This window comes from Parasteatoda tepidariorum, chromosome 11, assembly GCF_982258835.1.
Source record: "Parasteatoda tepidariorum strain Cologne lab strain chromosome 11, Ptep-v5.0, whole genome shotgun sequence".
Taxonomy (NCBI): Eukaryota; Metazoa; Arthropoda; class Arachnida; order Araneae; family Theridiidae; genus Parasteatoda; species Parasteatoda tepidariorum.
In genome coordinates this window covers 23,898,050-23,924,458 of record NC_141765.1, presented here as the reverse complement: position 1 = coordinate 23,924,458, position 26,409 = coordinate 23,898,050, and the positions used below count along the sequence as shown (strand labels likewise).

Sequence of the window (26,409 nt, the reverse complement as noted above, 5' to 3'; positions counted from 1 at the left end):
ACACCAGGGATATTGCTCACAAAAAAGTTGCGAGATGGAAAAAAAAATGATTATTTTACATTTTTATATTACTACAATAACTATTGAAGTGCAATATGAATAGAATTTTTTCCCCACATATCACTGATACTTAAAATATCATAGTAGATCCTCGTATCATAATTTCACTCATAAAAAATATTAAGGAAGAATTATTGATAAATATCTAAGGGTCCCAACGGAAACGGAGTCGTTAAATTACCATTAAATTGCATAATTACAACTCGTATTTCGTTATCATTGGAAAAACTTCCGCCAGTTTCTGATTATACAGCTATACTTCGTTACTAATTACTCAGCAGATTTCACGCCAAGCTTCACATTATATATCGTTTATCGGAAAATATTAATATTCGTTATTTAATGTGTTGAAAAGATTGTGTTCGTTTTAGTGTGAATCTCGATTATACTCCACAGAGCTTGGCGATAGGGGGCTATCTTTTGAAGCTACTTCAAGATTATTTCTCGCATCAGATGTTACGCTTCGCCAAGCAATAATTTTTGCTTTTCCAATAATTGTTCGCTTCAGCTTCCCGAAAATTCTTTCATTTACAAATGAATGGTTCGCTGAATGCACGCATACAATAATCAATATACGTACTAGGAGATATTGTTGTTTTATATCAATGAAGGAAAAAAAATTGGCTATTTTCTTTCGAATCATCGTGTCTAGTAGAAAAAACAATTTTGTTGACGTCCTTAAACATACTATTTGTGAAAACTCATCATTACAATTAAAATATACGTTTAAAAAACTTGATTTATTTTACGGGATAGCGGAATTTACTTTAAACTTTAAGAAAATGAATTCTGAGTTAGTATTAAGCAGAAATTGAGAGACATTTTGGGTTATTCCTGTTATTAAAAATATTACATAAGGCATGACTTTTGATTACTTTAATAAATTAATAATAATTGAATTTTAAAATTGTTTAACTTTAATTTTAATAACTGAAGAAGCTAATAATCAATCGCTTAAGGCATCAAAATAACTTAAAATGTGAAATAATTTATTTAAAGGAATCACCTTTATTTTAGCAAAGGAAGTTCTTAAATTACGACTTTTGAAATGGTTATATATTAAATATTTTATAGTTTTGTTATTTTAAAGTATTTTAAAGAATTTTCAAATAAATTAACTCTAAAACATAAGGATTTAAAGTATTATTACATGCAAAAAGCTTTTTAAAATTTCTTTTGAAAATATCCATGAATATTAAAATATTTTTTTCTTCTTTAGAAATAAGTGAAATATTACACAGTTGGTAATTTGATGAGTAAGTTATTCTCTGACAAATTGATTTAAGCGGTCGTAATTGCAATGTAAAGTACTTTGTACGAACAAAAAACACTACAAATACAGGACGTCCTGAATTAGAATGATAATATTTAAGACATCGTACCAGGATAATAGCTAAAGGTAAAACGATGATTCTCACAGCAAATTCATTTGACGATGTTCTACATTTGTAATTTTTGATTTTAGTTCAAAAATGATTCACCAAAGGACGATTGTAAGCTTGTAAATATAAGTAAAATAATTGAAAATCTGATAAAAGTTTTCCGAAATCTATTAAGGAATGAAAATCTCATTAATAATATTTTCGAAATATTAATCATCAGCCGCAATTGCATATCATAATGTGACACTTTTTGATGGGATTTTAATTAATTTTTCTCCAATTTGCATGTTTACTGTGCTTATCGCCATCTGTTTAATAGTGCTTAAACTAAATTCGAAACCTCTGGGAGGGATTCATGACCAGTTTTGTAAATTGGCTACAAAAAAAAAGATTTTTTTTAAAAATCTGAACACCGTTCTCCCGTTTTAAATTTTTGAAACCCAGTTGAATTTCATTTAGGACACCTTACCCGTATATGACTAATTGGTTAATAATTTGATTATTAAATCTAACAACGTAACAAAAACAAAAGAAATAAAAATACCACTTGGAAATACCACTAATGCATGTGAATAGTACATGCGTACGTGCATGTGTGCGTGCACATTGAAGTTCAAAGACATTTTTAAAACATCTGAAAAAATTATCAAAAAAATAAGAAACGAGGGGAAAATATCTGATGGAAAAGAATTTGTAAAAGGAAATAAAATCCATCTAGATCTTTTTTCATATTCTCCATGCATAATCACATCTATTTTTTTTTAATTTAAAATTTTTATATTACAGATGGGTAGATATGAAAAATTTTTTTCGAAGAAGTATAGTTTTGCTAATGGATCCGATTTTGTGGATTGCAGTATTTGTGGTTAGTATAAAATAATTTAATTATCTAATAACGATGCAATGTTTTTTAATTTTCTTATATATATATATATATGTATGTATTGATCAAAATTGGCTTAAAAAAGATTGTCGGGTACATTAGTTAATCAAATGATATTTGTTGAATTAGGGGCTCATATTTTCTAAACCATTAAAAAAATGACAAGAAGTATCTATTTACGAAAGTTGCTGTCATTATTGCTTGTACAGTGCGTAAAGTAACAAACAGACCACCCTGAATCTTTTGATCTAACGATCGGATCTGCACGTTTTAGGAATTTCTTAAGACCAATTCGACCAATTTTGCTGAAATTTTGTATTTTGCCATGTACATATGTTCTTTAAAATGATGCAAAAAATTTTATACTTTGTAAATCAGATTTTTTTCGACCATTATTAAATAAAGTAATGAAAAGTAATAAATATTTACTAGAAGTTATTTTTTGCATGGACTTATCTAAAGATAAGCAAATTTCATAAATATTTGCAAAAATTTTCAATTCGCTGAAATTTCTTTTGAGATACAGTGCTTTCCGAGATATACACAAAACATAAAATTAACATTAAGGAGTCCAAACTTAAGAGCGTTCTCCTGACCAAAATATTGGGACCATATTCCCCAGATTGCGGCTACCTCCTATATTTAGGGGGTCAGGAATTCGAATCCATCGAAAAAAAGGTATGTTTATTCAGAGAAAGTACGTTTTTGTATCTGATGGCGGAGCTTCAATTATCGTCTGCATTTATTAATTAGCATATTTGGGATCATCTTCCTGAGTCATTAAGATTGAGTCCTTGAATGTGAAGATCGTATCATTAGATCAAAAGTTATTTAGGGTGGTCTGTTTTTTTTTTTTTTTTGGAATCTTGACTCCGAAAGCTTTGTCCTTTGCGCTCATTTCACCCTAGACTAAAAAGGACAACATTTCACCTTTCATAAATTTTTTATTTACTATTTATGAATCAAATATTTTTTTTAAAAATTCATTTTTAAATTTATTTTTACTTTCAGTTCATAATTCTCGTTGCCTTTCGACTTTGGATGCTACAAGGAACAATGCCTATTTTTTCAGAGGAAGACAATCCAACTTCTTTTAATCAATGCGTGTTTACGAGGTAAGTAATAAAAAATACCAATATATTAATTTGAATGCCAATTTTTTAAAGTTATTTTTTGCGAGAAGTTAGAAAGCTATAACACAGTGACTCCTTAAAAAAATGTCGACAGTTATATTACTTCATTTACCTGATAAAATAACAGTTTCTGAATATATCTCGCATCTTATTATTTTAATCCTCTTTTCTGTGTTTAGCATATTACAAGTGTTAATATATGTCTAACAAATTAATAAATTAAAACAAGTGAATTTCAAACAAACCAAAATTAAATTTAATCAAATAAAACAAATGAAAAGTTTTAATGCCATGCTCTAAGGTTTCATGTAAAAAATAGCATATTTCACCAAATTTACCAAATTTTCACATACATTTTTCAATTATCATATATTATAAAAGTATATTCTATTGTTTATTTTACCAGAGTGCTTGCCAAAGTGCCAAAGTGCATCGGTAAATATTATTGAACGTTTTGATGTTCCCATAGATCCAGAAACATGGTAAATGTTACCCTATTCAGGAAGTTTTGACCATAATTCTTTCTCTGTACATATAAAAAAATATTAGAAATAATCCATATATTCTTTTTGAATAAAGGGTATTAAATTTTAGACAAATCTACTAACCATATATGATTTATAAATGCCAAAATATTATCTAAAATTCGTATTGCTTTAAATATTGTCCACAGCTTATTATTTAGTATTATTGAAACTAGAGTAGTTTATATTAACAACGATATTATACTATAAATTCATTTAAGATTAGTTATATTATCTGCATAAACAACTTTATATTTCTTTTCAGATTTTACACATACCTTTACCTAGCAGCTTTTAATTTTTGGATGCTTTTAAATCCCACCACCCTATCTTATGATTGGCAGATGGGAAGTATCCCCTTGGTCACATCTGCATTTGATGTTCGTAATATGGCATCACTGCTCTTGTTATCTGGCTTGGGCATCTTGTTTCTTCAGTTACTTCTTTCTTTACACCTCAAGGTAAGAAGAGGTAGGTGGCAGACTCAAAGGATGCAAAAAAAAACCTTTAGGCTTTTTTTTTTTAGGTTATTATAATTTCTTTTCTTCTCATGCATATTAGTTTTTTTTATTCTGAACGGCACATTAACTTCGTAGTTCTTGTTAGTAATTGTTTTAAATAAAGTTTTTTATTATACATAAATATTTTTTTATATAAATCTCAAAGGAATATAATTGCGGTTTGACGTTGTTACAATAGTTTAAAACACGAAATAAACTGTTGAAAAAAGCGTAAAATTGTTTTGAAAAAGTAAATCATAAAAATTTATTAACAAATAAAAATAATGAAGATTAGTTTCAGTAATTAATCGAGTCAATTTTTTCACAATGTGTGTTAGATCATCGCACTTCTTTTTCTCAAAGTGAGAGTAGTACTAAAAAATAATAAATTTTAGTTAATTGTTCAAACTTTTTTTTATATTCCTGGATTTTAAAAAAACAATAGCTAATAAGACAATGAAATAGCAAGGAAGATAACTCTTATTTCTGCCAAGCTTCAATCTTTATAGACGAACATAAGCGTAAATATTTATGTCATAAGTACTTCAAAGCTATTAGGTACGATATTATGTACGCAATTTAAAGAGGGTGTTCTATATAGAAGGCATATTTTATATTGATTAACATTTTCTTACTTGCTCATGCAATCACTAATTTTTAATTTAGTTTCAAATAAATGATAGTCATGGCAGTTTTTCTTAACAGAACTGGTTCCAAATTTAACGACGCAACTTTGTTAAAATTCAGGTTATTTATTTTATATTATGTCGTATTTATTTATTTCAACCGTAATAAATATAAACCGTAATAAAACCCATATTTTATTTCAACCATAATGTACATAAAGTACATCGCATTATATATAGCCCTGGCTACCTTTTATTTGTTAGAGCCATGAAACTATTCTTTAAACATTAACGCTACAAAACTATCGAATCAGGGAAGAAATATAAATAAATAAAAAGAGTGAAACAAACGAACCCACCTATGTTTCAAAATGCATGAATACTTTTTACATTATCATAGATTTAATAAATAATTTAGTGAAAAAGTATTTATAAACTATTAAACGAAAATTGTATAGACAAGATTTCTATATCTCCCAAAATATTTAAGGCTTTTAAGTATGTATGTTTCTTTACTTAAAATAGAAATAGAAATGTTAGAAAATATTTGTTCTAGCATTTTAGTTTTAATTTTTCCACAATACGGCGAGTACAAAATAAAGGTAAGATATATATTTTATTTTATATTTAGATCTAGCGTCCTGTGGATCTGCTACTTTTCCTTTATCCAAGTTTGTGTTTAGAAATTTTATATATTTTCTATCATATTTTGTTATTTTCAAATTGAAATAGTTTGAAAAGTTTATATATTTGTAAAAAATGCATTTGTCATTGAAAACTTCTGTTTTAATATCACTCTAAAACTGTGTTTATTACAAAAGAAGACATTTATTGTATAAAAAAAATTTATTCCCGGAATTTTTCCCGCTCCAAAACAATTAAAATATTTTATAAAAAGGTAAATATTTTGTAAGTATGTATCTATGTCTGAAATATATCATTACCAAATGTCAATAATGAAAAAAGTAATTTTATTCATATTCATCGAAAACCTGGATCGCACTGTTATTTTTTTGTCTCTCCACCAAGGAAATTATTCTAAATTAAGAATTGTATCAAACAATTATTAATAAGATAAAAATGCATTAAGAAGTCATTTTCTAATCTGTTGTTAATTTTCTTAAAATCCTAGTCAATTGTTAGTTTTTGTTTCAAAAGAAAATAAAGATAGCGGAAGGATAAGAGCTTGGAGAAAAATAAATTTGTAAAACTACTGTATTGTATTGTACTAACATTTCTGATAAAATAATAATAATAATTCTGGTAATGTTGTTGTTGTCGGTCATTAAGCAGAGAGGTTGCGATTGTTCTTGTTTTAGAGTGGAGCTATTAATGGCCGAATATTTCGACTTCTGCCCACATATACGCCAATAGGGACCCATTCATGCATCCATTCATTCATTCGCGGATCGTAAATTTGATCTGAACCAGCGAACGATCTATCTCCAATTAAGTACCAGCAGAGATATAATTTGTTATGGGAACATGGAGGAATTTGTGGCCCAAAGAATTTAACGTGTACCAGCCACCGATTACTACACGGGGAGGGAGTCTTGGGCCGCCTTTATTCGAACTCCCGTTCTTCCGAAAGCGAGTCCACTGTCCTGCCAACCTGGCTATCCAGGCCCAATTAATAGAAAACAAAATAAACAGTCAAATGGCGAGCCGCAACTTTTTCAAAAAATTTTATTGGACTCTTTTATGTTTGAAGGAACATTAAATATTACTGCCAGATTTTTATCAAGTTGTACAAAACAAAAGTATTGAATTATAAATTAAAATAACGAGTAGATTTTTAAAAATATTTAATTGCATATTAAAAAATTCTTTCTACTAACACTTTAATGTGCACCTATGTATTAAACAATTAATGGGCAACAGATAAGTATACAACTGACACTCATTGGCGCCTGCAACAGGGACAGTGGAAATGTACTTACATTCGAATGGAAACTTAATAAAATAAGAGTTATATTTTGCTTTCAAATACACATTTTTTTTAATATTAAATTACAAAATAAAAAGCATTACAAATAATGTAATTACGTATCATTTTGAATCTTCTCTTAATCAGAAACTTAGTGACAAGATTTTATTTTCTTTTAAATTTAATTTTGTGATAAATTAACATTTTTTTCGACTTATTAGGAATTATAGCAAAGTAAATTCTCGAGCATCTGAAATTAATTTTTTTTCCTTTCCGCTCAGGCCATATTCAATTCAAAGAATTTAAATAAAACATGATATTCATTACCACCTTTATGCGTTTTAAAATTTAGAAATGCAAATAATTTTGTCTAAAATGAATGGTTTCAAAAAGTTAAGTCGGAGAATTACTCCGAGTAAATTTTTGACGCTCACATGCTAAATTATATTCACAAAAAAACGAAATAAAAAAGAGGCAACTTACACGATTACTTTTGTATTTTAATAAATATTTTCTTGAATGCAAGACCTGAGAAATAATCTTTTTTGCACCGTTGGTATGTTAAATTTCACAGAAACGAAGAAATTAGGTTTTTTTTTATCGAAATAAATGTATTTTAAACCCATATAGATTTTTAACGAAAATTGTTCGCAGAAAAATGACATCTAATATATTTTAGTTCACGGGCCGCAAAAAAGGCTTCCTGGGCCGGATGTGGTCCGCGGGCAGCCAGTTGATAACCGCTGATTTAAGCCATTTATTTGGTAATTTTTCCTCTCCTATGGTAACGGTTTACCGTATATTCTGGTTTTCAAAATTATAGTTCTTATTATCTAACATTGAGTAAAAAAATTGAAAGCTGTAAAGTAAATTTAACCGAATAACTGGTTTTTATGCGATACTTTAAGACATCATTATAAAATTATAAAATTTTACCGCATTCACCAAATTTCGTCACACATTTTAAAACAGTTTTTTATTGTTGATTTTAACCAAGTCGTTACCACAGCGCATCGGTAAGCATTATCGAGAATTTTGGTACTCCCATAGAGCTAGAAAAATTTACTATATTAGGGTAGTTTTGACCTTACTTTAAAAATTTTAAGTTATTTGTCTCAAAGTCTTTAATTAGTTCTTATAAAAAATTTTAAAAATTCTTAACCATCTATGTAAATTATAAAATTTAAAACAAATTTATTTATTATTTTATTACTGCTATAAAAATTAATGTGATTTGGTACATATTTAAAAGTGAATAATACACAATTAAATTTTATGTGTTAGAATTGGTTCTACAAATTATATGTTGTACGTAATGAGTAGATTCTCAAATTAAATAAAACTAAATGTTATATTCAAGTATTTTAATAAATTTATAAGCGCTTTTATGTACATATCAATATATCTTTTGAAAATTAATATTTTTTTTCTTAATGATATTTGATACTTCTAATTCAATGCTATTAGATGATAAAGAAAGTATGCATAAAATTTTTATATATATTTATATACACGCACTCTCAGAAATTAAGTCCTCATTTTTGACGATTCAGCTATCCTTGCGCAGTATACCGTTCATTTTGAGAAACGTTTCCTCGCAAATTACCTACTTTGTGACGAAACACGAACTCTCAATTATATGACGAAAATTTAAGGCTTTGGTGTAATTTATCTCGCTGTCCTTCTTGTCTTGTTCCACCTATGCGGTATCCACATTAAAGTGATTATTAGAAAAATTATATAAGTTAGGCACTACGTTATGTTTTTTTTTCTTTAAAAAAAAAAGAATGACAAAATATTTTATTAGTTTTGAGGAAATTTGCTTCCTCAAAGTGATGATAGTTTGTTTGGAGTATACACCAGGAAATGATTTTGTCAAAAACGAAGAAAGTTTTGTGATACCTGAGTAAATTTTTTTTTATAGTGCGGTGAAAAATAAAAATATATAGAAAGCTGAAATATCTTACTCCAATGTGTTGGTAAAGAATACTTTTACTTATGCTTTTTAATAATAATTTTATTTATCATGTCCTGATATGAGATTTCTAGAGTTCAGAAGAAATTCAAATTGCTATTTACTTTAAGAGTATCCTGAATTTTTTATAATGTAGCTTCTTTACATTATAATGAGCATTATTATAAACTGCTTACTAAAATATAATGGTACATACTTATTTTTGAAACATTATTTATACATTGCTTGAAAAGCGAACACGTTTTTTAGAAGATCAAAAATATAAAAAATCTGTTTTAAATTGTATTTTTTAAATAGTCATACAATATTATACACTGCTTAAAATTTTAAAGAATAATTCTATATATTTTCATTCCCCGTTGTCCTTTAGAGGCATTTAAAACTATAGTTAATAACCAGTTATACTGTCACTTTTTTTAAATCATTTCAAACATTTTTATCCTCTTTTTCAGTTTCAGAAGAATTTACTGAATCGTAATCGAATTCTATTAACTTTGATTATGATGGTTATTCGAAAATGTTATGCAAATGATATTTTGATATCAAAAAATTGTCGGTCTAATATTTTCAAAAAATCTGTATAACTTATTAATACAGAATATCTTTCTTAAATCTAATAAATTACTAGATAACACATTATATAAATTTTGGTCAAAAATCAGGAATAATTAATATTATATGAAATTTATAGAAATATTTTAAAGTTTGCCATAATGAATTATTATTATTATTTCACTTTTATTCGATATAATACTTAATAATCAAATAAGATCATTTTTGAGGATATTAAATAAATTTATAATAAAAACCATCAAAGAGTTTTAGGATATTTTTTACTAAAATTGAAATAGATAGATAACTTATAGATTTTTTAGATTAAAATAGAATTGAAACCACTGAATTTGAAACCACTGTTCAAAAAATATTTTAGTCTTAACAAATAATAATTTCTAATTTTTAATATTGAATGGTTTTCTTAATTTATTTTCGTATTCCAGTTATAATTTAAAATATATATATAGAGAGAGAGCACAATAAAGACAAAAGGGATAAAAAGAGAAAAGAGACTGACGAAGAAAACAAAGAAAGATAATAATAAGTTTTAAAAACTGCGCATAAACTGCAAGTATATAGAACTCATGAAATAAGTTAATAATACAGATAAAACATGGAAAAAATATAATAAAGATTAATGAAAAGCGAAAAAGAAAAAAAATATTAAAATAAAATATTTAAAAAAAAATTATTAGAAAGAAATTATAAAAGAATTATTAAAAAAAGATTTAAGGTCGGGAAAATAAAATAATGAAAAGATATTATCTCGTTATCAGCTCATATATATATATATATATATATATATATATATATATATATATATATATATATAAAAAGTTATAATGGGAATAGAAAAACATTTCAAACGCTTGAGAAATGCAGGCTTACAAACGAACCAAAAATAGGATTTTACAATGGAAGAAGCATTTCAAAGTAATATACTTATGTGTAAAATTATGCTTAACTTTTTCACCAGTGTAAATCAAGCTTTAATAATTTTAATGAAAAAATATTGTTGGTAAATGAAGAAGCTAAAATATGCACAGATAAAATCTTAAATGAAAATATTTAATTAAACATATGCCATACGCATTTAGCTTTAAAGATTTAGTTTTTTAAGTTTAATGTTTCAATATATGTTTCTTAGTACTAAAGTAGAAAACGATTATTGATTTGCACTTAGTTTGAATTATTAGATACAAGCATAAATTTTTATCAAAATCGTATCAATAAAATCATTACAATGAAGGATCATTTTATTTAGTTAACTGGGAGAAAGACGCTGATAAAACCGGTTGAATCATTAAAAAAATTATGCAGAGAGAAGAAAATTGAAATTATCAAAAAAGCAATGTCGGTGAAATTTTAAAACGTTCATTTTTCTGTTAAGAGTCCCCTTTCTTCGACGAATGAACTATTTCTGAAAATTTAAATTCCAATTTTACTCAGACTTACACTGTTTCGTTTTGTATTATTTAAATCATAATTTTCTATCATTACCATATAGGTTTTAATAAGCAATATCATAAAACTAAGAAATATTTTTTTCTACCCTTTAACACATATACGACACCAGTGTCACTTTTATATAGATATATTTTTCTAACGCTTTAATTACAAGCAAAAACATGTTTTAGTATTTTTTTAATTATAAAAAATAATCTAATAGTTACTGAAAATTTTTGGATTATAGGAATTATATTTGTAGCAAGAAATAAAATCCAAAAAAAAAAAAAATGTGATTCGAAAAAAATTTCATTTATATTCAAATATTTACCAATAAATGATTTTTCAAATTAAAAAAATTTCAATGAGGAAAAACTGTTTCTTTTAGATTTAAATAAAGGCAAGTAAGTGCAAATTTAACGCATTATTGTTTGCTAAATGGTATATGTTTCACTTATTTTGACTAAAATTAATAAAATAATAAAAATAGTGTGAAGTCTAAAAGTCCACCGTTAAGTCTAAAAGTCAGTTTTTTTATACATATTTTTAAAAAAAATCTCTTTATGTTGTACAATTTAGACTAACGATTTTAATAAGTGATTCAAAAGTTCAAAATTTTTATTGACATATTTTTATAGTAATAAGAAACTTAATTTTTCAATCAAAATGCAAATTGTCTTTTAGCAGTTGTTCTATTTTAAAATTTATTTGATTTAATACTTTTATTGCGTTTTTGTTATTGTTAAATTTGAATTTGATTTATCTAAGATATTTACTTAATATTTGAGCTAGTCGAGATGGAACATCATTTTACGTTTTTCATGCATACAGTTACAAAATTTATTCCTTTCCTCAGAAAAATTATGTTTTCATAGAAAACTAATTCTATTCTGGAAAAAGGTAAGATACATATTCTTTTTCTAATCTTTTGCAGTATATCAACTGATTTCCCTTGTGTATAATTCATTTCTTGATGGTTTAAAACTATTGAATCTTTTGATAGCTTTAAATTATTACTTATAACTTCATGTACCTCTCATGATGCGGATATAAATGAAATAAATCAGGGATTTAATTAATTTATTATTTTTAGTTTATATTTCAATCTTTTAATGGGTAAGTCAGACTTAGCATAATTTAAGGAGCATACACCGTAAATGTCGACTAATTATTATCTAATTTTATTAATATACACAGACATACAGTGTCTTCGTAAATTTCATCATTTTAAAAAAAAAAAGTTTTACGTTATGACCATCGTACCCTTTGCCATCGGGCTAACCATGGGAGGTTTTCATTATTTCCCACCCCTTGTGAAGTAAATGCCTTTATTTTCCATTAAAAATTCCTCCTCAAAAGTTTCGTCCCAATGCTTGATCCAGGAGTTCCCTTGTCTTCTGGGTTGTGTTCAAAATTACAAGACTACGAAATTGAACATTGATAGTCGTAAACTCAGAATTGGGAGGGCCGTTAAATGCTGGTTATGAAGTAAAATAAAAGTACCATCTAACTATACAACTTACCAAAAATGATAAAGAAAGTATGCACATTAAGCGTCGCACACTAATATCTAAGAAAGAGAAAAACAAAAACGTTGCGAAAATCTATCGTATCGCAGCTGAGGAATGCAGAATGAAAAATTGTAAAACCAGTTTGACTACTTAATGAAGCTAAGAGGTGTTCCCAATAATCACTTTTCAACTCCTCTGGCAGTCAAACTAGACCTCGTTGGTATTTCGATAGAGTTTTTGTTTTCTTCTCACTTTTTTGGCGTCATTTCAGAGAAGGATTCTAAACTATTTAGGTATGTAATTGAGGAACACCTAGAAGAAAATGGATTCCTAAAATGAAAATATAATACATTCAGAAATTAATTTTGTATTTTTAATAGCCTCACGCATTTTAAAGTCGTTAAATTGGCAAGTTGGAAAGAGTTTGAATAATTATATATTACGTTTTAATTTGGCAAATATATTTTCAAAAAAAAAAAGAATAATACAATAAACTAGAAACACATTGGCTTAATATGTTATGAGAATTCATTCATATTTTTAAGTATTATTTTTATTTTAATAATTTTTCATACATCAGTGGGCTATTTATAACTTTCTAAGCAAAATATTCTAAGCAAAATTATGAGCAAATTAATGCTAAGCCAATGCTTAAACAAACGTTTCTCTCATTATTTCACTTGCAAAGGCAGTTTTTAATATTTATTTAAAGTAAATTGCTGCTTGATAAAAGAAATGTCTATATAATTAGTTTAATAGATAATTATTTTTTTCAATAAACAAGACATAGATGTCTATAAAATCTTTTTCGTTTGGGTACTTGGCATATATTGAAAATTATTGTAAGTTGCAGCAACTTCAACACTGTTGTTTGATTTTAGTTTAAGCATAATTTTTATTATCCTGTCTCTCATTTTTATTATCCTGTATATTATTTTTATAATAGTTCTCATTCAAGCTCTTTAGGGAAAAAAATAACACTTTTTATTCACTTTTAACACCTTTAATTTCAATTTAATCTTGATAACTGCTTTATTGAAGAAAATATGTTAACTACCAATAACCAGAGTAGAAATATCTATAAAATCTTTCTCCTTTCTCATTTTTTTGTAATTTATGTGTATACTGAAATATTGTATTTTGTAGTCACTCTAATAGTGTGGCTTCATTTTTGTTTAACCCGGAATCATTTACTTCTCATTACTTCCTTCAAAGAATACAAAAAAATGGAGTTTTTTAACCTAGTAATCTATCAATGGCTACAAATCGCTATTTTACGACGCCAGAGGTATGCTATCAGAAAGGCAATGGATTACAAATATATCTATTTTTGATATCCTTGCAATGGTTTTCCAATAAATCGCTAGTATAAAAAATATTCTTTGTATTGATATTTGATTTCTTTGTTCGCTGTAACATGTTAATACATTATTATAATTGATGGTTAACGCCTAATGCAACATTATACTAACCACATTTTGCGATAGTTGTTTAATGTTTTCAAGATATCACTTTTATTATTTCAAATGATTGTTTGATTATAGCGTACTTTTTACTTTCAAAACTTCTTGAAAGAGTACGGCAAACTTTTTGTATCAGAGACTTGTTTGAATTCAATCTTTTTTAATCTCTTAGACTAAAGCCGTGGCAGCACAGAGGATAAAACTCTCGCCTCCCAATAAGGTGACCGAGTTCGAATCCCACTGATGGCTGGTCGATATGAGTTCTGTACCCAGTTATGACCGAACACAGTGCTGACGTAAAATGTCATCAGTGGTTGACGGATTAGGGGTTTAAGTCTCCTTGCCACCAGGCTAATCGTGGGAGATTTCCGTGGTTTTCCTCTCCATGTAGTGCAGGTGCATGTTATTTCCATCAAAAAGTCTTCCACGAAGGAAAATTTCGCCCAAAACTTGATCCAGGAGTTCCCTATTTGTCTTCAGGATCGGGTTCAAAATTACAAGGCTACGGAGTTAAACATTGATAGTCATGAACTCAAAATTTTGGACAACTTATCTTTTACTTCCAATATTTATTGTTTGACACAAGTGTAGTTCTTTTAATCGTGAAACTGAACATTTCAGTGTAGCTTGTGTTTTACCTCCAAGACTTATTATATAAGTATGGCGTGTTGCTATTTGCGCTCTGTTAATATAAAAATCACAATAGAAGTTATACCATTTTGTTGTACATTGTAAGAAATTCCTGATCAAGTTACGGTATGACCATTGGGTTCCTCCTTCGCAAAATCTATTCCTCCGCAAAATTCATTTTTAATGGATAGCATTATACATATAGTATAGATAGTATTTTAGCAGTAATATTTATTTAATTACAGGGATTCAATGATTCTATGTTAATTATTACTACAAAAATGACGGTACGTTTACCGGGATAATAGCATGTTTCAGTAAAATGGATTTTACGGTAAAAATTGCCGGTGCTTTTTACCGTAATTTGATCCGGAAGTTTTTAAAGTGTATACTTAAAGTTATCTTCAAACGTCTGAGCAAAATAATGACTTCTTTCAGTTTCAATGAATACTAAAGTCCGAAAATTGCTAGTTCAAATTATTTCTAGACATAATTCAAAAATAAGCAGTAGCGTGTTTTAGTGAATCTGAACTTCTTAAAGTGGATAAAACTGGCTTTTTAAATTTTATGAAACATAATTGGATGACAATTACATGTTAATTGCAAGTTTATTTTTCAACTTATTACGTGAGATTTTAATGCACATATTTCTAGAGTTATACTAGATTTTTCAATTATCTCAAGTAACTATGTATTTAACAGGTTATTACTTCCTGATTGATTCTTTGATATTAATAATTTATCTAGTTTAATGTAGGGAAACAGTACGAGAATGCTTATAAAACAATTCAGAATTTTCTGCATTTTAAAATGTCGGTAAGCATTCCGTTTAACAGTTGATAGTATTATGGAATTTGTCTCATTCTAGTCTAAGTATTAAAATTAATTTGAAAGTATTATTATACTGATATTATTAATTTATTTTATTCACTATTAAAGGTGCTTCAATTCCTTATATTAATTACCTTTTTATAATATATATGTTTATTGAATTTATAATCTAAACAAAGTTTTTTGAGGCATAGTCACAAAACACGTTTTTTTTTCCTAACAGCAGGTATTGAATTATTATTATCATTATTATTATTATTATTAGGAAATTAGAATTATTATTAGGTATTGTCTCTGAAGATGCGGGAATTGTTGCATATTTAGCAATATCTGCTAGGTGCATGCGAACCTAAGTCACCTACGAGATACTGCCTTAGATCCAATCGCAGGGTGGGCCATATTCATGCATCACACAACTGAGGATAATACACGAAGAGAAACATCCATGCCCTGAGCGGGATTTGAATCCGCAACCATTGCCATTGCTATCAGGAACGTTGACCACTCAACAACCAGGCCGGCTATCAGAAAAAAACTCAATGAGTATTTCGAAATATTTGGATGACAGACAGTCTGTAACAGGGATGGGCAAACTTTTTTGGTCGTGGGCCAAAAATCTAGAAAAAAAAGTTTGGTGGGCCGAGTAAAAACTTCTGAAATAAAATAAAGTCAATTCATCATTGAGTGCATGTCACTCTACATCAACTTCGTGATTTTTAGTTGCCATTTTGGGATAAAAAATGTTTACAAATAACTCAAAAAGGCAGTAGCCATTTTATACATTTAATAATTTCACCATTATTTACAATGACGTTGTATGTGTGCAATCTTTCCATACGCAGTAAATTATGTTAGAGCTCGAGCCGACAGAAAAATCCGTTCGTTGGAACTTAAAACGCGTAGTCAGCCTCATGTGAAGTACAATTCACCTATATTAGATTCCATATGTCTGCTCCTCGAGAAAGACAAATACTAGTTGGAGCTAATCTACAGCTATTCTATAAAAAACTTTTGATTTCAACATTTTACCAGTTAAAGCTGTTTGTGCTAACTATTTTAATTATTTATGCTTTGTAGAACAAAAATAGAGAAAGTGGAAAGGTCATCAGTACTTTGTTAAAAAAGAAAGAACAAAAATAGCTTTAAACAAAGTAGATATATTCTCCACTGATCAGCTAGTTAAAATTCTGTCCGCGAGCCGGATAAAATCTGCCGGCGGGCCACAGTTGGCCCGCGGGCCGTAGTTTCCCCATCCCTGGTCTATAAAATGAATTTCGGATTATCCTGTATTCTGCTTATTTACAAAGCAGCTTTTTTTTAACTGAAAAATTTATTTTCATATACTTTGCTGGAAAGTATCAGATATTATATAAATATCGGATCTAAATCATGATTATATCAACAATTTAAATAAAGGCAAACAAAATTCACTAAAAGTTAAATAGTATTTGAAAGATTTTGATTAATCCTCTATACTGCTTAATTACAGAGCAGCTTCTTTTCAACTAGAAAATTTCTTTTCATATACTTTTGCCTGAAAGTATCAGATATTATATAAACGTCGGATCTAAATTATGATTATATCAACAAATTAAATAAAGGCAAACAAAATACACTTAAAGTAAAATAGTATTTCAAAGATTTAGGAATTTTTTTATCAGCTCAAAATTCACCATAAGTCCATTTTAGGAGTATTTATCTAGTACAAAGAAACCTAGAAATAAGTACAAATATATCTTTGACCTTAATAGAATTCCTAACCCTAAATGCCATTCATAGAGTAATAAACAAGTAATTGTTCTTTTCCATAAACATTCCCCGAATTCATTTACCAAAAGAATTCCGGTATCTTACTTAGAAACAAAATGAGTTGCGGATAAACACTTGGAACGTAGACCGTAATTATCTTCAAAAATAAAAGATTTCCAAGTTCCACAAATGGGAAAACATAAAGATTACTGATTTTCGCAATAAACACTTCAACTAAATAAAGAAAAAATAAAAACGTCTATCTATAATCAGAATATTAGCGGGAAAAATCGAATCATTTCCATTTTCTTAAGTCTCATCATTCCCCTTTTTCTGAGGAATTTTTATCCTAGTAATCCAGAAATCAATCTGTGCTTGGGTAGAGGGCGAGTAAATACCTCTCTCTATCTAGTCCAGATAAAATCCGTATCCCAGAATGTCAGTCAGAGGAAGAAGATATCTATAGTAAAATGGAAATTGTTCTTTTCCATAAACATTCCTCAACTTTTCTTTCTTTTGTACCCCCTCCACCTTTTCCGCAAAGCAAAGCCAGATACATTGTTTGAAGAATCGATGATTTAGTCTCGCTGACTCAAACTTCTGTTCAAAGGAAATTTATTTTTTCCTTAGGATTTTTCTGAGTTGAAAGAGTTGAGTTTTGAAAGATGAGTTGTAATTGTCTGGCATCCAGCCAAGTACCTTTTGGAGTTTTTGGTTAAGCAGAGAAAAAAAAAAATCCCGATTTCTTCTGAAGCATTCCCGCTTACGAGTTTTCAAAAAGACAAAGAGATATTGTAGATAACGTTTTTGTTTTTACTACTAAGGGATGTACTTTCTGTATCAAATTTGGGGAATAATTGTAGTTTAATGTAGTTAATTTTGAAAGAGAGCAGTTACTACAAAATTCTCGCATTCAAATTTTGATGAGCAGATTTTTAATTATCAGATTGTAATAAATAAATAAATTTTATTCTCTACTTAAGGTGTCTATTTAGTACTGAGAGGATGATAAATGCAAAAAATATGGACAATTTTGCATTTAAAATACTAAATACTTTTAACATCATAAGACTTGGAATTGACGCAAATTACTGAAAAAGTAACCATTACAAAACCACCGTCTATATTTATCGATAAATAAAGATAATCTATTTTAATTTCTATTATTTGCGCTACAATCACTTTCAGAAGAAAAGGTGAAATACTAGAATAAATGGTATTTTATTTTTAATTTTATAACCGTCGTTGTACACCCAGCCCAATTTTGGGTTTACGACTGCTAATATTCAACTCCGTATCCTTGTAATTTTGAACCCAATCCAGAAGACAAGAGAATTCCCGAATCGAATATTGGAAAAAATTTGCCTTCGTGGAGGATTTTTTCATGGAACTAACCCTCTTTTGCGATACATGGAGAGGAAAATCACGAAAAATCACGAAATCATCTCATTCCAAACCTGATGGCAAGGGGGCTCTAACTCACGATCCGTCTACCACTCAGGATATTTTACGTCAGCATTGTGGTCGGTGAGAGCCGGGTGGGGAATTCGTATCGACCAATCATTACTGGGATTCGAAGTTCATCTCATTGGAAGGCCCCTTAACCACCACGGTATTTTATAGTTACCTTCTCTCATATTTGATTTAAAATTTCAACATATACATACATACATATATATATATATATATATATATATATATATATATATATATATATATATATATATATATATATATATATATATATATATATATATATATATATATATATATATATATATATATATATATATATATATATATATATATATATATATATATATATATATATATATATAACGCCACTTCTGGACTTCGTAACTGCCTGAATTCGGTTAGGAAGGGAGAACACAATGCACTGCAGAAACATCGCATTCAGTTTAAACCACTAGTTTAAAATTTAATGCTTCAAATACACTAAATTGTAAAAATTCTAATATCGGCATTTTACTCACTCTCCGCAGTTCATGGCAGGTGACTTGGCATTCCAATAAAAGTATTATAGAGTGATTTCATGAAACCAGTCATACATTCCTGGAGCACGATGAACTTTCTGTTGTCATTTTTAAAAATAGGAGAATCAGCTGCAATTTTAGATGTTCTCCGAAATACAAGACTTGCTCATTCAGAATGCTAAAATTTATTACATGTTAGAAAAATACCTCTAAAACGCCAAATACATTAAATTAAATTAAGTTATTCATAACTTTCCTAGGGTTGACTTACTTTTATCTTGCGAGCTTAGCTTTCGCTTAAAATATAGTTATAGGAAATATAAGACGTTGAATTTTAGAAAATTTTAAAAATAATTTAAAACTTCAAGCAAGTATCTTGTAATAAACTGGATTATCACTGTATTTGTTGTAACTATTTTCGACTTTTACAAATTATTGGCATTTAGATTTCTGTATACAATTGAACTTAAAGTTATCATTTCTTCTATTTCAGAAATCAGAAACAAAATCAATGGTGATGTTTTGGTGCATCCTTGTGTTGCCTTTTCTACCAGCGTCAAATTTGTTTGTCACCGTAGGGTTTGTAGTTGCGGAGCGAGTTCTTTATATTCCAAGGTACTTTTTATAGTTCATCTCTTAAATTATAATCTTTTATCTTGATTACAATTAGATGAGTAGTTAATCTGAAATTAGATGAGTTAATAATTATAAAAATAATTCTGGTTAATTGAAACATAATATATGGTAGTTAAGCCATTCATTTGTTAATTTTTCCTTTCACATGGTAGTGGTTTACCCAGAATTCTGGTTCTCAAAATTAGATTTTTTTGTAACACGCAGTTATTAAAAAATACAAAACTGAAAAGTAAATTTAACCAAATAAATAGTTTTCATGCCATGCTCTAAGATATCATGATAAAATCACAAATTTATCACATTTACCAAATTTTAACACAATATATAGAATCATACTTTATAATGAATTTAACCAAAAACATAACCAAACTCTGTATAAATATAATGTGTAATGTATAAATTTTGTTATCACACTTTCCAGTATTTTTTTTCTTTTTTTGTCTTTTTGGTCAAACTAAGTAGTTTCACAAACCCATAATATAATTTAGAATGCACTCAATGCACTTAAAAAATAATTATTATTGCCTTAAAAATAAGCACAAAAATTCCCAGTATATTATTCATCATAAAATCCCTTAATCGGCTTCAATTATATTTATGTCATAGTATAAATGTAAGTAAAACGGAATGTAAAACTTTATTTAAGTAGTTAGAAAGAAGGGCAGTAAAATTAAAGTTTGAAAAATTCTACAAATAATACCGAAAATATAAAATACATGGAAAGCTTTAAATAAAATTTTAAATACGCTGACTTTGTAGTAAAATGAAATAAACTTTATAGCATCAAAAGTTTCTAATTTAATAAAAGCTACTTTGCTATACTAATGACTTACTGAGGATATTAAAGTAAGAACTGAGTTCTTAGAAATGATAAATACCAGACATAAAACTTTATTATGATGAGCACAACGTTTAAACTGCTTTGTTAAAATAAGATTCCAATTGGATTTCAAGGAATATATAAAATTTATAAAAATCAATTACGAAGCGTGCATCATTAAATATTGATAAGATTTCAATGAGGAATATATTAAATATAGATAAGATTTTAAGATAAGTGGATAAAATAGAAAATCATTGATATACAAGAAATATGTTGATGCATTAAGATTCCTTAATCAAATCCTTATGCTGAAAGTAAGCCACAACAGAGCAAATGAAAATATAATATTAAAAATGTTTCAAACGTACATACAACGTAACAAATATATGTATTTCCACCCTAATGAGATACTTAAAATTTATTGATACAAAATATATTGAAAAGCTCTTCATGGTAAACGAAGTTTTTGATTTATCCTTTCTTAAAAAGTTGAAAGAGAGAAAAAATAATGTTAGACATAAAAATAAGAAGCAAGTCTTTACGAGTCTGAAAATCGAGAAAACTGTAGTAATTTCTTTTAGAGTGGAAAAAAGAATTAATGAAAAATGCTATAATTTGCGCTTTTTTGTCTATTATTTTCTGGAAAAATAACCTCAGTCAAATATCACCAAAGGTGAACTTTAAGGGGTAATATCTGTTAAGAGAAGTTCTTAAAAAGATATTTGGATACACTGCTTAAAACCATTCTACTTTGGTACTGTGATCCAGTCTACATAAATACTAGACTTAAAACTTTATTATGATGAGCACAACGTTTGAACTGCTTTTTTAAAATAATATTTTATTTAGATTTCCCTGTAATGTATAAAATTTATTTAAAGCAATTATGTAATATGCATCATTTACAAAGATATTTATAAGAAAAAATCAATGATAAACAAGAAATACATTAAGATTCCTTACTCAAATTTGTATGATAAAAATACGATGACACTAAAACCGAAAATATAAAGAGAAAAATGCTTAAAGAGAACAGACAACCTCAAAATTTTATTTTTTACTAATGAGCTACTTAAAATGGATTGATATAAAATATATTGGAACGCTCTTCATAGAAAGCGAAATTTTCGACTTATCTTTTCTTAAAAAGAAGAAAGAGAGAAAAAATATTGTGAGATATAAGAATAAAAAGCCAGACTTTACGAGTCAAAACATCGAGAAAACCGTAGCAATATCTTTTAGGGAGGAAAAAAGAATTAAAGAAAAATGCAATAGTTGCGTTTTTTTGTCAATTATTTTTCTTTTCTGGAAAAATAACCTCAGTCAAATAGCTCCAAAGGTGAACTTTAAGGGGTAATATTTGTTTGGAGAAGTTTTTAAAAAGATATTTGGATACGCTGCAAACCATTCTGCTTTGGTACTACGTTGAAACTTGTTTTTCAATTGAGTATCTCAATAAACACTTTTTATTTCTTAAAAAACGAAGAAGAAATAAGAAGTGAAGGTTCTTAAATTCTTTTTAATTCAAATGGGAGAATTAAATAAAATGATTCTAAAATTAAATTTAGAAAGCATGCTTGAAAATTCATTTAAAAATATATTACTGTTAAAGATAACCATCAGTAAACTGCATCAATTTTAAAAGTCAGCTAATATAAGGGATGTTCAGAAAATCATGGAGGATTTGAACTCTGCTCCTATTTGCGCAATAAAGTGTTGACAACAAAAAATATAACACTGCGGAATAGCTGATATTTTCATCGTTATTAAAAATGAATCGCTGTGCGAATGATTTAGTGGCCATTAAAATAGGCCACTTAGAACATACCATTTAACGGTATAGGAAAAAGATTTAGGCAAATTTTTTAGTGCAGTAAAAAATTCAGCCCTTTTTCAACAAAATCCAACTGCATTTATTATCATAGATGGCCATTAAAAATTTGGACAAAACAAGGACTTTTTAACACTGTAGCTATATGACACAATAATAAATGTAATATAAACTATATGAATCAATACAAAATGTAAATTTGAAAAAAAAGTGATTTTAATTTCAGGCTTAAAATTTCAAGAACTATGAGTAAGATTGTACTACGTATCTTTGAAAAAAAATTTGCAAAATGAAAATATTTTGGTTTCATTTATAAAGCTTTAATGAATATTTAGTTTCCTTTTTTTCTTTCCTAAATTATAAGAAAACGTTTGAATCGTAAGAAGTAAATATTTTCACATTCTTTAAATTAATGTATTTTTTAATGTCAATCAAAAGCTTAAAATAAATGAACTTCGGTTAAATAGTTTTCGATAGAAAAAAAATTAAAGTGATAGTTTAATGTATCGTAAACTATTCAACGTAATTTGTCTATCTTTTACTTTTTATAATTTGAATGCGTGGCTCATAGCTTAGCGATCTAATTGACCTTTTTTACAGAAGCCACCGTTTTACATCAGTAATTCCGTTACATTCTATATTTTCATATTAGTATTTAGTTAAATGAAGAAATAAAGAATTTAACTATGATTATTGTGGCTGCGTCAGATTTCTAAATCAGAAAACGGATTACACTTTTTTAAAAAAAATTAATTTCTGTAACAATATGTGAATCATTTGCAATTTTGCTTGTAGCGAATAAATAAACTAAATTAAATACATTTTCGATTTTTATAATTTCCTCATTGTCCTTCCTTAATTACAAATATTTTATTCATTTGTTTAATTTATAACCGTGAATTTTTTCTTCAATAAATGAATTGTTTTTTAACAAGTAATCTAGTTGAAGTTATTCAACAACTTTTACAGTATCCGTTACAAAAATCTCAAATCTTTACCCTTGTAGCTATAAATAACTACCACTGCAAAGATTTTATTTTAAAGACTGCATGAAGATGGTAAAATTACGGTACAGGTATGGTAATGACATCCCTGTTAAAAAACGTAACTCTGGTTATAAAATCAACATATACGGTACCTAAATTAATTTGGTAATTTTTCCTTTAGTTTATTAACGGTTTACCGAAAACTCCGGTATTCAAAATTACAGTTAGTAAAATTACAAAACTGAAAAGTAAGTTTAATCAACTGAATGGCTTTTATGCTGTTCCAAGGTATTATGATTAAATGACATAATTTTACGACATTTACAACCAAGCAGCATGGTAACAAAACATTATTTTCTTGTTAATTTTACAATAAAGTTATTACTAGAGCTTTGGTGAATATTAAAGTGCTTTTTGGGGCTTTTATAAAATCACGCCCAATTCCGCGTGAAATATGACAGAATCAGAAACACGGTAAATTTTACCATACTCTGGTAGTTCTAAACATACTTTTTTTTGTCACTGCTCAACACTCTCTCGTATTTATTATTTTAAAGGTGTCTGGGATGCAAAAAGTTTGAAATTTTTGGATTTGTATTGTTATTTTAAGAAAAAGGGTTATTATTTCTCCAAAATTGGCAAAAATTTTGTATATATCTGAATTTGAACGTGTTATGAGAATGCTTTTTTTCCTTCTAATGAATTTCAAATGATATCTAAATTTGATCATTTTTTCTGCCCGATATGTTTTTCACATTTTTTCAACTTTAAAATCTTTAACTTAGATAATAAGGAATAACGAATAAAGATTTAAATTTTTTTATAGTTTACTTTTATTTGTTTTAAAGAAATGTGAAAATTTTTAAAAATAAAATCTTTTTTTAACCCAATCAAAAAAAAAATTATGCAACTAATATTATTGTTTGAAATCCCTAACAAAGAAATATGTTGAAGACACATTAAAGCACAAGTTATTTTTAATAAAAAAATCAAAAAGTGATTATTTTTTATCATAGTCATATCATGACAGACAAAAAATTAAAAAATAACAATTTCAGAAATTTTTGAAATATTTATTTATTTAAAAGATTCCACAGAAGACTTGAGATTAAATTTTGTGTATTATTTTAATTGGTACTAGATAAGAACAATGAAAAAGTATCTATGTACTTTTAAAGAAGTTTCCACAATATGTCTAGTACACTGTAAAAAATTCAGGATCAAATTACGGTATAAAGTACCAACACTTTAGGTGCAACATTCGTAAAAGCCATTTTTAACATAAAATATTACACCGTATTTTTTCCAGTAATATTTATTTTATATAAATGATTTAGTGGTTTTATGGTAATTGATACTGGTAAAATAACGCTATATCATATATTTTGTTTCGTTATATAACATGGTAAAAATGGATGATTTTGCGGTAAAAAGTACCGGCACGCTGAGTGCCAGTTCTTTTAACCACAATTTGATCCGAGATTTTTAAACTTTACTTTAAGTCTAGCCTATACTCAAATGTTTTTATTATTTTGCTAATTCGTATAAAATATGAAATAAAATATAGTAGGCATTTAATTGTTATGTTTTTTTTAGCATTGGATTTTGTTTGCTGATCACTTACGGATTAAGAAAAATGCGAAATAAAACATCAGTTCATTGGCCATTTCAAATTGGTATTTTACTTCTGATAGTATTGTTCACAACAAGAACTATTATAAGAAACAATGATTGGAAGACAAGAGAATCCCTGTTCACGTAAGTTATTGCTGCATAATTTTTTCCTAACAACCAAAAATATAAATTACTAGAATTTAAAATAAATTTAGGAGATACGCTTTTACACCTTGAATTTATACGTTACGACCAAATTTCTATCGTTATGCTGAAGTTCTATCGTTAATTTTCTCTCGAGCGGGAAAATAGTCAGAAACTTGTTCTTGTATTTATAAGAAATTGCTCGACTGATTTCTAAATGGACGAAATTATAAATGAATAAAATATTATTATGCTTTGTAAGAACAGTGAAAATCATAGGCTCATCTTGATCGGCTAAGGCTTAAAACAAATACAAAAATAGAAAATCATGCATAATTTACTAAAATATAATATAAGTTCGTATAAAAAGTGAGAGGACCGTGTAACATTTATCGGAGTTGTGTTAAAACACGAAAAAACACAATAACGAAAATAATACATAAATTGTTAAATAATAGTGTTTTGAAAAACAATAGACAGAGGCTCCTTTAATCGGATATGGGTCAAAATACACAAGAAAAATTAGTACACAAATTATAAAAACAATACGTTTTGAATAAGGGGATACATAAAAAGCTCACCTTGATTGGATATCTGTCAAAATATAAAAGAAATGAATTATTACTTAAATTATTAAACCACTGTGCTTTGAATGAGTGGATAAAAGAAAAGCTCAACTTGATCGGATAAAGTTTAAAACACACATGAAAAGGAAAAAATATACATAAGCTACGGCAGTATAGAGTAAGAACGTATAAAAAGTAAGAGGACCGTATAATCTTTATCGGATGTGTGTTAAAACTCGAAAAAATACGGTAGCAAAAATAATACATAAATTGTTAACTTAAAGTGTTTTCTAAAGCAGATAGAAAGTGAGAGGCTCACTTTGATCGTATATTTGTCAAAACACAAAAAAAGAAATTATCGCACAAATTAATGCAAATAATAATTAATGCAAATTAATATAAATTCCACCTGCAATCATTGTGTTTTGAATGAGGGGAGGAAACAGAAGCTACCTTAATGGAATAATTGTCAAAGCATACAAAAACGAAAATTTACGTTAACTATTAAAGTATTGTGTTTACAAAAAATTGATAAAAGTGAAAAGGTCACCTTGATCGGATTAAGATTAAAACCCAAAACAGGAAATCATTAAAAATACTATTATCAAAAACGGAATTTT

At 27.5% G+C, this 26,409-nt stretch overlaps 1 protein-coding gene across 1 annotated transcript in view; it reads left to right on the top strand.

Moving 5' to 3' along the window:
- Positions 1-26,409, top strand: part of LOC107452602 (protein O-mannosyl-transferase TMTC1) — a 188,641-nt gene that overhangs the window by 93,483 nt on the left and 68,749 nt on the right. Inside the window, exons 5-9 of the mRNA XM_043054161.3 lie at positions 2,229-2,307; positions 3,337-3,440; positions 4,248-4,443; positions 19,683-19,804; positions 25,062-25,223. Coding sequence (XP_042910095.2) covers positions 2,229-2,307; positions 3,337-3,440; positions 4,248-4,443; positions 19,683-19,804; positions 25,062-25,223 — 663 coding nt within the window. The remainder of the gene's footprint in view (positions 1-2,228; positions 2,308-3,336; positions 3,441-4,247; positions 4,444-19,682; positions 19,805-25,061; positions 25,224-26,409) is intronic.